Source organism: Triticum aestivum, chromosome 3B (assembly GCF_018294505.1).
Source record: "Triticum aestivum cultivar Chinese Spring chromosome 3B, IWGSC CS RefSeq v2.1, whole genome shotgun sequence".
Taxonomy (NCBI): Eukaryota; Viridiplantae; Streptophyta; class Magnoliopsida; order Poales; family Poaceae; genus Triticum; species Triticum aestivum.
In genome coordinates, this window is record NC_057801.1 from 134,250,843 (window position 1) to 134,262,599 (window position 11,757).

The 11,757-nt window shown below is 48.2% G+C and overlaps 1 protein-coding gene across 1 annotated transcript; it reads left to right on the forward strand.

The window, feature by feature from the left end:
• Window positions 1-5,812: 5,812 nt before the first annotated feature.
• Window positions 5,813-11,202, forward strand: LOC123068996 (probable serine incorporator). Its single transcript, XM_044491709.1, has 10 exons — window positions 5,813-6,081; window positions 8,182-8,915; window positions 9,013-9,037; window positions 9,157-9,246; window positions 9,344-9,515; window positions 9,605-9,678; window positions 9,796-9,865; window positions 10,021-10,229; window positions 10,489-10,562; window positions 10,676-11,202. Coding segments are annotated over exons 1-10 (1,518 nt in total). The 5' UTR covers window positions 5,813-6,079; the 3' UTR covers window positions 10,744-11,202.
• Window positions 11,203-11,757: the final 555 nt, after the last annotated feature.

Genomic DNA, 11,757 nt, shown 5'->3' on the forward strand with positions numbered 1-11,757 from the left:
GTCTTTGTGAGAGTTCTTTGTGGGGTTAGGTTGCAGTGTGCACCTTCAAGTGATGCATCACAAATAGATCAAGTGCTTGAAGATTGCCGTCCATTTTGGTGACAATGGTGTGAAGATGTGCCGAAGAGTGTCTCACCCATAAGGGAGTATGGGGGAGCAATCTACTAGTCTTCACCGAGCCAACGCAATCAAGAAAGGCGGTCCAACTTGAGGAAGTCAAGATTGTCTACATCTAGCTCAAGTGGACTTTGTTCAAGGCAAATGTTTGGCCTTGGTAGGTTCTCTATTTTACCGGTCTCATGGTGGTAGTTTGGAGACCGGGTTATAGGATCGATTGTCGTACTATCAAGGGGGGCTCTCAAGTGAGTAGTTTGATCGTATCGTTCACAGCGAGCTCAAACCATTGCAGCTTGCATCAACTTTCTTGGTTCTTGTTTGGTTTTCTCCTTGTGAGATTTGGATCTTATGGTCATCTTCTTGACAAGCTCAAGTTCATCGAAAACAGAGTTCACTTGCTTCTTCTATTGCGTTTTCGGTGTTGGTGGTTTTACCGGTCTTATTCGAGGAAGGGTTCTCACTATTTTCTTATGGGCCTTTTTCTAATTTCCTTCTTATTGTTATTTCTCTCAATATTGTTTTAGCCCTTGTCGCTAGCTTTCCAACAAACTTGGTTTCGTTGAATTCGGAGTCCATTTGCAAAAGTTGTGTCAGTTTTGGTGTCCTTAAAAAGGTTACAGCGGTACTACCGCTCACGGGAGCGGTACTACCACTTGGAGGGGATGTAATTTTTTACTACCGCTCTTGGGAGCTGTACTACCGCGGCTACTTTCGTGTCTACTTTTGCTCCGGACCAAAAACTCGTCATGAGTTCAGCGGTGGGAGGCACGGATGTATTTTTTTAGTACCGCTCGCAAGCGGTAGTACTGCTCTGTGCGGGCTGTGAGCATACGGTTGGATTTTTACCACCTATAAAAGGGGGTCTTCTTCCCCAATGAACCTTATCCTTTGAGCTCGTGTTCTTCCCCCATTGTTGACCTTCTTCGAGCTTGATATCTCTCAATCCCTCCATGGATTCTTGCTAGTGTTTGGGGGAAAAGAGAGAGAAGATCTAGATCCACATTTCCACCAATCACTTTCTCCTCTATGTGAAGGGGACCCCTTGGATCTAGATCTTGGAGTTCTTGGTGTTCTCCTTCTTGTTCTTCCTCTCATTTTCTTCCCTAGCATTTGTTGCTTTGGTGGGGTTTGGGAGAGAAGGACTTGGGCACTTTGTGTGCCCTTGCCATTGCATTTGGTGCATCGGTTTGAGTTCTCCAAGGTGATACGTGGAAGTTACAAGTTGAGAAGCTTATTACTCTTGGGTGCTTGGTACCCTTGAGCATGTTCCTCTTGGGTGCTTGGGCGCCCTAGACGGTTGGTGGTGTTCGGAGCTCAATCATTGTGGTGTAAAGCTCCGGGCAAGCGTCAGGGTCTCCAATTAGGTTGTGGAGATCGCCCCAAGCAATTTGATGGGTACCGATGACCACCCCCAAGGGTTGCCAAAGGGTACGGGTTCGATGACTGCCCCCAAGGGTTGCCATTTGTACGGGTTCGGTGACCGCCCACAAGGGTCCCTTAGTGGAATCACGGCATCTTGCATTGTGCGAGGGCGTGAGGAGATTACGGTGGCCCTAGTGGCTTCTTGGGGAGCATTGTCCCTCCACACTGCTCCAAACAGAGATTAGCATCCGCAAGGGTGTGAACTTCGGGATACATCGTCGTCTCCGTGTGCCTTGGTTATCTCTTACCCGTGCCCTTTACTCATGCACATTACTTTGTGATAGACATATTGTTTCTTGTCATATATCTTGCTATCACTTAGTTGTTTATCTTGCTTAGCATAAGTTGTTGGTGCACATAGGTGAGCCTAGTTGTTGTAGGTTTTGTGCTTGACAAATTAACCGCTAGGTTTATTCCGCATTTGTTAAAGCATAAACCGTGCCTATTCACCCCCTCCCTCTAGGCGACATCCTCGATCTTTCACCCGGGTCTATATTTTATCATATAATAAAACCAAAAATACCTTGCTGCAATTTTTCCTTATTTATTTTATTTTGTATTTTTGTTCAATCTATCTATCTATCACCATACAATTTAATCTTGCAAGTAACTGCCAAGGGATTGACAACCCCTTGTTCATGTTGGGTGCAAGGATTTGTTATCTTTTGTGCAAGTACTGCTAACGAGGTGTTGCGTGGTTCTTCTACTGGATTGATAACCTTGGTTCTTAATTGAGGGAAATACTTATCTTTACTGTATTGCATCATCATCTCCTCTTTGAGGAAATCCCAACACAGCTCACAAGTAGCAGTCCACTTGGTGTTTGATGAGTCGGTGTGGTGTCCATGGAGATGGCCGAAGGATGCTCCGCATCTAATTGGCTTATGGAAATCATCAAGGAATCACTACAAAAGTTGAAAAAATTGTTTGATTGTTTGCTTGATTGAGAGAGCAAGTGCAGTAATTTAAATAGCAATTAAAGTAAATAAGTGCAAATCCCAATCCTTATTTGTGCGAAGGAAATGTCGGTTGTGTTTCTTATATTGGCCAAATCGTTCTGGAGGACAGGAGAGTATTTTACCATATTGTTTTCACCTAGTATCGTTAACTATAACTTTTGTTGCTTTGATAAGTGTGTGGTGGAGCCTACACTTATGTACCACCCTACTTGGACTCATACATACTTATGATTATATACTTTAATAAGAATCAACATATACCAAGGATAATTAAGATAACGTCTAACCATGCATAGTGTTAGATTCTAGGGTCCCCATTAATTCGTCATGCAATAGTTTATAAAGTTAGGGCATGGTAATATTTTCCTTTTCTGCCACCCCTCCTAGATAAAATAATATATAATTTTATCCTCTAGGCCCATAGGTGAAGTGACATGCAATTGATGTTTGAATATCACGATTAGAGAATTACACCACAACATAACATCAAAATATCAAACTTGATGCAACTTCATATGGTTACTAACAACATGGGTTCTCCCAAGTCCTCAAGAACATAATAGATTACTCAAAAGACGTCATAATGAACATGAGCAATGGGGTAATTATATGGCTAACAATTTTAACATATAAATCTTTCACCAATAAATCACAATGCACTGACTAACACCGGAAAGTGACCACATTAACCAATCTATAACAAGTACATAGATTGAAAGGGAGATGTAGATGGGGTTGGTGTTGTAGATGGAGTTGGTGAAGGTGGTGTGTATGAAGATGATCCCCACGATGCCTAGAGTGTTAGTGATGACAATGGCTTTGAATTCCCCTGCTCGAAGGGGTTTGATCCCGGCAAAATCAGCCCCCCGGTTGAGGAAAAGTGCTACCCATTTTGCCTTAGTGATAAAAAAATTCCTAGATAGTCAAGTTAGTGTTTTTCCCTGATGTAAGAATAAGGGGACTGGAGTGGAGACCACCGGGACCCTACAAGCCCCACACAACCAAGTGGACGCCCTTGGGCCTCGACTCGTGGGGGTGTGGGCTCCAAATGCCAGTCCTAGGCCTGGGACTTTTCACATTGGCTCTTTTTCTTCATGCATTTAGTCTTTATTTCTTCTGGAATTATTCTGGCTTGAGAAAAAAATATTTTCTTTACTTTGCCTTCGACTGGTCCTGTCTGACAGCTTCTCATTGTCCCCCCTGTTTGTTCTACACATGCAAAATAAAAGGGGGAAATGGTATAAGAATGATGACATAATATATAAAACATGATTATAAATAAGCAATTTATAATAAAAAATAGTGATGCAAAATGAACGTAACAATGTAAACAACCTCTGAGCAGAGTAGCAGACTACGGAAGTACTTTCATCTTGCCGCACAGATTCAAGTCGAATTCAACCTACACACGAGGCAACAAAATAAATACATTATATGCCGTGAGAAACCTTAACTTCCATGAAGTGTATTTTGGGTATTATTTACAACGGAATTTATCCCTTTCCTGTCCTCGACTACGTGTAAAAAAACTCATATTCTAAAATGATATGACATGGGAAATGTTCACTGCATCATGGATTCAATCTGTCCTCTATGTGCATTCTTATGGCCTTTTGCACCATATACAAACCACGAACGCACCCACCCGATTCGTGCTCCTCCGCATCCATATGCACCAGAGAGTGCGTCTTGGTGGGAAAGTACGTGCCTGCACTACGGAGGTCAAGGATCCATCCACGTCGCCGCGCCAAATCCAGCCGTGCAAGGCGGTACGTAGACGTAGCCAAAGCCAACTGACATTGACGAGTCGTAGAACATGATGATGCACACCATCTACACGTCCAAGTGTGCACGTACGGTTATCGCGGTTGCGCTCAACTGGCGATGGCGGCGAGCCCAAAAGGGGCCCGAGGCGGAACGCCCTTCCCGGAGCATGTTGCACATGCACGGACATATATGGGGCGCCATGACGTGCGCCGGCGCGCGTCTGCGTGGTCCAAAAGTGCACGAAAGAGCTAGTGATCAGATCGGCGATATATATTCCTCCTCCTATATATGTTTGCTGAGGCGATTATTCCTTGCAAGTGATTGCTTGCTTGCTCATCGGGCATACATGTGTGGGTCGGTCGATTCACAATCACAAGTGGCTTTGTGGTTCCTCAGCTGGCTCTGGCTGTAGGCCTATGGAGGGGTCAGTTGTCGAGTAGGACGGGTCAGCCTAAAAGCAGTAATCATGCATGATTTATACTCGCAAAGTGCACTATCCGTTGATCAGAAAGTGAAAATCGTCAGCCAAATGGATATGCATAGATAGTATGGGTCAAATTAAGACCCATAACCCTAAGGATAATGTCTGGACTTTAGAAGGTCGAAGAGCTTATTATGATCGGTGGGAGAGCCAAATACACAGGCATGCTCTAGCTAGGCCAATGTTTATTTTTGACAAAGGTATACGAGGAAGATTTTGCTCAGGCAGTCTTACAACTTGTGTCAGTTGGTGGGATAACCCGGGATCCGCACCTCGTGACGCAACAGTGCCCTCCAGCACGGCCATGCAATAGAAAAGGTTAAGAAAGACCCGATTTTGCATCTGTCCTCGCAGTCCCAGGCATTGTCCAATTGCCCATCCATCCACTCATCCACATGTAAGTTTTGGCAAGGGAAGAAGAAAAAAAAATCCGTCAAATGTAGACAAACGCAAGAAAAAAATCTGCTCCAGTTGTGGCGGATACGGGGCCTGAGCCGAGCGACTGCAACTCCTCGCTCGTCTTTGCCGTCTCCGTGCAAGTGTGGCGCTCAGGCGACGCCGGCATGGGCCGTGGACGCAAAAATCCAAGCCGGGGCGGGGCGAGGCGCGCGGACCAGAGTCGCCGGGGTTTAGCTTGTGGTGGGGTCAACTCGCTCCACATCTTTTTTGTGAAGGACACTCATGGTAGCTCGTTTACTTCCGTACGTGTCCACACACCGTCGCTGTAGAAACGATGATATGGCAAACTATGAAAGTGCCACGGCGCCACAGCGACAATGTGAACCAGAGATCCGTGAGGTAGATCCAAAACGTACACAGCCTATGGAGCTCAGAAGATTCAGCCGGAGGGCTGCTGGCTGGACATGTATACAGCAACGGGCCGTGGGTCCGGAGCCAAGCGTATGTCTGTGGAGAGCGAGGTGGAGGTGGTGCGTGTACGCGTGCGGCACGTACAAAATACTCTTACCGAGCCGAAAACAGAAAGAAGAAAACCGCACCGGGCGCGCGTACAGCCAACAGAGAGACAACGAAACGTAGTAAAATATAGAGGCGCCGCGCGCGAGGGCGCTGCCTCCTTTCCTGCGGCGGGAATAAAACAGAGCACCACCGCCACCTCCACTCTCCAAACGATCTCTCCCCTCCGCCGCTCGCCCGAATAAAAACCCCAGGCCGGCATTGACGCATCCAGCGCACCGCCAATCCGCTATTGCTAAGCAGCACAGTTAAGCTACCGGCGTACACCCCAGGGCTCAGGCAGGCAAGGCAGCTCCGACTTCCGGCAAGACATTATCAAGGAGTTCTTCGTCTTCCTCCGTCCTCCCATCCATCGTGCATGTGAGTTCCTCCTCCTCATCCTCCTCTCTGTCCGCTTGCTTGCTCCCATGATCATCATCCATGCACCAACACCATAAGCTCGCTAGCATCTTAGCTCCTGGCCGCGCTGAATTTCCTCTCTTTTTTCTCATACAATACATTAGAACTCTAACCAAATCAGTACAGAAACCACAACGAGCGCCATCCCTTTCCCGCATATATTCGAGGCCAAATACCGTTTTCCCCGGATCGGTTCGGCTGCCGGGGAGAGGTCGCAAACGAACGCAGACCGAATAGTATAATACGCAATAGTGGCGGTTTGGGTAGCTAGCAGCGCATTCGGTTCTGCCTTCCGTGGTCGGGAGCGCAAGCTACAGAGATGCGTTCCGTGCCCGCCAATCCCTCTCTCTTCCTCTGATTCCTCCTTCTTACAGCCCGCCGGGTAACCCGAGAGGTAGGATCGGATTCTGTACCGCGACGTTCAGCTTCGGCCGGCCGTACGTGGATCTAATTAAGGTGCGTCGTCAACGATGCTTTTCTCACCCTCTCCAATTAAGATTCTAAGCGCGGTCTCTAGCGGTAAGATTCCTATGCTTTTCCCATTTAGTGGCTGGGATAAATGGGAATCTCTAAGTTCATGTAGCAGTCTAGCAGATAGATTAGCAGAATGGAAATATCTAGTAGTAAGCTTAGAAAAGGTTCTCCATATCATTCAGAGAATATGTGCAAGCAGAAAGGAAAGGATGGGATTATTGATTGCTTGGAAAGAAGATCCTCCCTAGCTTTACACAAAATTTAGAATTTACCTAGTAACCTGGTTTGTAATACAAAAAGGACTACATAGCTATCCATGGTTGCTTGCCACCAGCAGCAACTTCGCCGCACGACAGAGAATAGGACATGACTAAGCAAAGAAAGCCCTAAGCAACCCTCCCAGACAAACTTGCAGATTTTTAACAAAGATTATGTATTGCTCTAAGCGCAATTAATTAGCGATAATACATAAGATCTCCCTACAAATTGAGCGTCAGATTTTTGACCATGGCAAATCAAACGCTTTTGATGGTCAATTATGTTGTCGTGTGGATGGCAATTTCGGTTAGCAAGCATGCCAAATCCTGAGAAAAATGATTTGGCATGCTTGCTAAAACAAATTGCCTTTCTCACGACAACATAATTTGCCATAAAAAAACGTTTGATTGTACATTCCTGTGATATGTATTCCCGATGAACGAATTCAACCTGTCTCTCTTTCCTTTTCCCCCCCTCCTTCTCCTCGCCACTATCATTTGTACGCTTTGCTTTGCGGCTTTGCTCTTTTTTGCTCTTTTGTTTTTCCATTCCACAAACATATCGGCCGTCCAAAGCTCCACATGACAGGCACAGAAAGAAAGAGAGCCATGTGCGACTGTGCATCCTCCTCAATCCTATGACTACTCATGCACGGAGCTTTCTTTCTCTCTTTATTTACCTCCATCTGTGACCGGCCCTAATCTTCCTTTAAAGGCAAGCTTTGCTGCTACACATAAACGCATACATGTAGTAACATGCATGTTCTCTGGTCACTGTCACTCCACTCACGCCTTGCTTTCCCTTTTTAATCATCCAGATCAAATTGGATACCACTCTATGTATGTATGTATGCAGCTTTGGCACAAAACCTTTGATGATTCAGCAGCAGTCGTTCAACACAACACCACAATCCTAGCCGTTGAAAGGGAAACGAGTAAGCAGTGAAAATCAATTAGCAAGCCGTTTTGTTTTGCCACACAATTACTCAGGTGGTAGTAGTAGTTATTGGTTTTTTTTAACCGAGTAGCCGTAGTTTGCCGGTCGTTAGTCACGCGGGGTCGATAAAAAATTTGGTGGTCAACCGGAGTCAAACTTGGGAGTGATGGCAGGCACAACAAAATCATATTTCTGTCCAAGCAAAGCGGCTTAGAACGGTCCTAATTTGGCGATAAAAAAAGCATGCCCGGGACGTCACTCCGTTGAGAGGGAGTAAAAAAGTAACACATCGTTTTCGCTCACGAGCTAGCCGATCCGCGCGCCTATTCATAGACGATCCACGGAAGCGTACGCCACGGACAATCTCGTGACCCTGCTCGTTCATGTCCGCAGGAAAGCCGGCACAGCTATAGCAGCACTCGTCCATTGGTGCTCGTTCTTGCGATCAAGCGATCGGTCGATGACGCTTGACGGCGGCATGCCAGCCACCACCGACGGCGCCGGCGTGCCCCCGGCCGCAGAGAGGGGCGGCAGCGGCTGCGGTGCCCGCGTGGCGCCGGAGGTGGTGGTGGAGCGGGATGGCGGTAGCGGTGCCGGCGCTACAATCCCTGCGACGGAGAGGGCTGCCGCCGTGGCGATCCCTGCGATGGAGAGGGACGGCGGCGGCTCTGCCGGCGTGGCGCCGACTGAGGCGGAGAGCGACGGCGGCGGGAGGAGCTGCGGCGAGCACTGCGTCATCCAGGTGGTGGAGGAGTCGTGCTGCGCGCGGTGCGTGTGCGTGGGCCCGAACCCGATGATGGCGCGGTACGTGTACGCGCTCATCTTCCTGGTGACCAACCTGCTGGCCTGGACGGTCCGCGACTACGGCCACTCGGTGCTGGGCGAGCTCCGGCGGCTCAAGGGCTGCCAGGGCGCGCGCTACTGCCTGGGCGCCGAGGGCGTGCTGCGCATCAGCCTCGGCTGCTTCCTCTTCTTCTTCGTCATGTTCCTGTCCACCATGAAGACGCGGAAGGTGCACGACTGCCGCAACTCGTGGCACTCCGAGTGGTGGCCCGTCAAGATCGTGCTCTGGATGGCCCTCACCGCCGTCCCCTTCTTCGCGCCCTCGCCGCTCATCCAGCTCTACGGTCAGTCCCAAACCAGCTCCCAAGCAGAAATAATTAAAGCTTCATTTAATTGCTGTTGCTGATCGACGTTGGTGTTTATTTGTCTGAATATTCTCAGGGAAGGTGGCACATTTCGGAGCAGGGTAAGCTACTTACATCTCATCTTGGCTGCCTTTTCTCAGACAATAATTACCTTGTTCTTCAGTCACATTCTTGGAGCATGTGACTGATCAGCTTGCCTCCGGGGTTAAATGAACTGCAGGGCGTTCCTCGTGATCCAGCTCATCAGCGTGACCAGGTTCATCACGTGGCTCAACGACTGCTGCCGATCGGAGCTGAACCTCAAGAGATGGTGCGTGGTGTCGCTACCTTTTTCCTCCTCTGTCTGTCTGACCAAGTTGCTGCGAAATCTGCTCGATCTAACGAACGACTGGGGATGGATGTTGCAGCCACATGCAGGTGCTGGTGGTGTCGATCGTGACGTACGTGGGGTCCATCCTGGGGATCGTGCTCATGTACATCTGGTACGCGCCCACGTCGGCCTGCAAGCTCAACATCCTCTTCATCACCGTCACCCTCGCGCTGGTGCAGCTCATGACATTCGTCTCCGTCAACTCCAAGGTGCTTAGTCAAGCTGAATGGCGTCGTCTCAGTTCTATGATCGGTCTCGTAAGAATTGCGTTCTGACCTGTCAGTTAAATGATGATCAGGTGAAGGCGGGGTACCTGGCGCCGGGGCTGATGGGGATCTACATCGTGTTCCTCTGCTGGTCCGCGATCAGAAGGTGAGACAGAGAGATGAATTCAGACATGTCTGCTAAACAACGTATACTTATTAGCTAGTCCATTTCGTAATATGGGAGCTGCTTGCTTACATCTTCTTTGCATGGTGAAATTTACAGTGAGCCGCACACGGAGATGTGCAACAGGAAAGCAGCGGTCGCGACGAGCGCAGACTGGCTCAACATCGCGGTAAGAACCCAGTCTCTCTTCAGTGATATAGTACTACTGTACTAATAAAGTGGAAATTTAGCAGAGGAGGCAAACATGCCATCAGTTTTATTTAGTTGCTCTACTTGCTAGCCTTATCTGAAAATAGGTGATAACCATGTATGTACTGTTGGCAGAGCTTCGTGATCGCCGTGATCGTCGTCGTCGCGGCCACCTTCTCGACAGGGATAGACTCAAAGTGTATCCAGTTCAAGAGCGCCGAGACGGAGTCCGAGGACGACGACATCCCGTACGGGTTCGGCTTCTTCCACTTCGTGTTCGCCATGGGCGCCATGTACTTCGCCATGCTCTTCATCGGCTGGAACGCGCATCAGGAAATGGAGAAGTAAGGGGCTGTTTGGTTCTAGACAAGGGGAAAACACACTGACAGATTGCAGTCAGAACGTTCAGACTTTGGTCGCTAGATGTTCCCGATGTGAGAACACTGATGGTTGATTAGTGCGCGGCCAGTCTGATCCCCAGGTGGACGATCAGACAGAGAAAAAACACGCTGACAGACTGAACTGACTGACTGCAAGATCAGAATGTTCCTGATCTGAGAACATTGAGTAATTGATTAACGCGTTGTCTGATTTCATCCTCAGGTGGACGATCGACGTGGGCTGGGCGAGCACGTGGGTGCGCGTCGGCAACGAGTGGCTGGCGGCGATCACGTACAGTAAGTGTGAACGCCATTGTTGAACTGAAGTTTTCTTCTGTATTCTGGAAGAAACTGTTCATAATTTGTTCGTGTACATCTACTGACGAATGGACAATTTGCGCTTCTTGTAGTATGGATGATCGTCGCTCCGATCGTGTGGAAGCGGAGGCAGGTGGGGTCCTCGTCCACGTGTGCGTGAGCGAACGTTTTATTCTCGCTCGTGCTAATTACCTACTGAAGAACAGCTAATCTACAAGAAAGAAAAGAGAGAAGTAGGGAGCTTGACATGACGCTACTTCGCTTACACGACGCATGGACGGATGATGATGATGATGATGATGATGACGATCAAGAAGTGTTGGTCAGTCGCTCGTTTTTTGCCCAAGTTGGAGGTAAAAGAGAGTGGGAGAGAAAGGAAAGAGCCGAACGTGTTCCTCTTTGTATATAAGGCCAATTTTGCTTTGTGGCCGTTGCAGATAAAAACTAATTCTTTTGGAGTTGAGTTGATTGTATATTCTCACTCCGAAAAGAAATATTTACCAAGGAAACAACTCGTGACCGAATTTCAAATTCCTTGTGGGTGCCGACATGTTTGCGCCTGGAAATTTCAGGTCCAAATTCCTTGTGGGTGCCGAAATGTTTGCGCCTGGAAATTTCAGGTCAAAATCTTCTATATCTAAATAGGGACACCCCACTAGATGATTTTTCTAGATCCTCGTGAAGCCACGTCATCTGAATTGTTGCAGCCATTGATGTGGTATAGATCAGCAATCAGCAGCCGTTTGATCGGAAGTTGATGAAAATTACTGAGCTTGCCACCGCTAAGTGAAAAGTACCGCTTCGTTCTATCGCGCAGTTCCGCTGTGGCTGCGTGCCTCGTAGCGCTCCGGCTCGATTTTATTTTTTCGAGACAATTGGCTCGATTTGTTTTTGCTGGGATGTGCGTTTAAGCCGACAACTGAGCTGGCATCCAATAAATTGTACATGGAAACTGGCTTTGTCATTGGTGTGCCAGCCCCATATAGGCCTGGCCAGCTTAGTACTAGCGTGAGCCCATGTAATTGCTCGATCAGGCTTCATCTTCCTTGCTCCAAGTTCGCTCGCAGACATTGTCCGTTCGTTTCGCTGCCGCTGTCTCTTCCGCTCCCTGCCCCGACGGACGTGCATGCCGCTGTCTTTTCCGCTCCATAATAAATTATCCTCCTCACTCTCT